This window comes from Aplysia californica, unplaced genomic scaffold (genome assembly GCF_000002075.1).
Source record: "Aplysia californica isolate F4 #8 unplaced genomic scaffold, AplCal3.0 scaffold00016, whole genome shotgun sequence".
NCBI lineage: Eukaryota > Metazoa > Mollusca > Gastropoda > Aplysiida > Aplysiidae > Aplysia > Aplysia californica.
The window spans coordinates 65,545-66,717 of record NW_004797286.1 but is presented as its reverse complement, the minus strand read 5'-3'; the positions used below and the strand labels follow the sequence as shown (position 1 = coordinate 66,717).

At 41.2% G+C, this 1,173-nt stretch overlaps 1 protein-coding gene across 1 annotated transcript in view; it reads left to right on the top strand.

Moving 5' to 3' along the window:
- The window catches only part of LOC101856775, an 8,126-nt gene that overhangs the window by 2,766 nt on the left and 4,187 nt on the right, over positions 1 to 1,173 (top strand). Inside the window, exon 3 of the mRNA XM_005090353.3 lies at positions 502 to 653. Coding sequence (XP_005090410.2) covers positions 502 to 653 — 152 coding nt within the window. The remainder of the gene's footprint in view (positions 1 to 501; positions 654 to 1,173) is intronic.

The window sequence follows — 1,173 nt, the reverse complement described above, 5'->3', positions numbered from 1 at the left end:
TGTGTGTATGTGTGTGTGTGTGTGTATGTGTGTTTATGTGTGTGTGTGTGTGTGTGTGTATGTGTGTGTGGGTATGTGTGTATGTGTGCACGCGCTCGTGCACGTGCATTTATATGTGAAAAAGACAGTGAGACAGAGAGAGAGAGAGATAGAGAGATAGAGAGAAAAAAGGTAGAGGCAAAGAGAGAGATAGCGTGAGAGGAAAGATAGAAAGAGAGAAGGAGATAGAAAGAGATAGAGAGACACATACACAGACACGCATAGAGAAGAGACAGACAGACAGACAGACAGACAGACAGACAGACAGACATACAGAGAGACAGACAGACAGACAGACAGACAGACAGACAGGCAGTTGGTGGCGAATGAATGATTATATTAATGAAAACCCCAAATCCTTGTGGACTCCGGAAGAGAAAATGTAGCCTTTTAGTTTGATAAACCAAAATTACGGTATACTGCACCGGATTTTGAATACAGAGGCAAACTTGTATTTCCCAGGTGTTGATCACATGGAGTACTATTACCCTCTCCTCATCCTGGTGTCCACCTCGCTGATCAGCCAGATCGTCTTTGCCATTCTCATCTTTATCATCTGGGTCCGTGAGAGTGATCAAGACCAAAGAGAAGAATACCTCACCACGCTAAGTCAGGTAAGTAACAATGTCTCCGGGTCCGTCTATCCAAACGGAAGAGAGTCTAAGTTGGGTATGAGAAGAAAGAAAAAGGTGATTTTGGGGGAATATAATATGTTGATTAGCAATAATATGTTTTTTCCCCTTTCATTATAATAAATATGGGCTTTGATGATGATGATTCTCCCAAAAGGGGATGAAACTTAGGATCGCTGCTTGGGGAGGGGGGGGGGGGTAGGTGATGAAGTTGTAAAGCTTTGGCTGGTGATTAAGTCATTGTCATTTGCTTGGTTTATTTAAGTTTTTCAAAACCGCCCAATCAATGATGTGGATCAACTCAGATGCCCATCTTTTGAATAACGTAATTTACTATTTGTTTATTTGATTTAAAAACAAAATCCATAGAATTTGATTTGAAATATGAAATTATATCTGAACAAGCTCAGAATTTCAAATGTATCCAGCTCTTTCTTCTTTTCTCCGCCTTATGCACCTGACGGTATAGGGAGAGAGAGAGAGGGAGAGAGAGAGAGAGAGA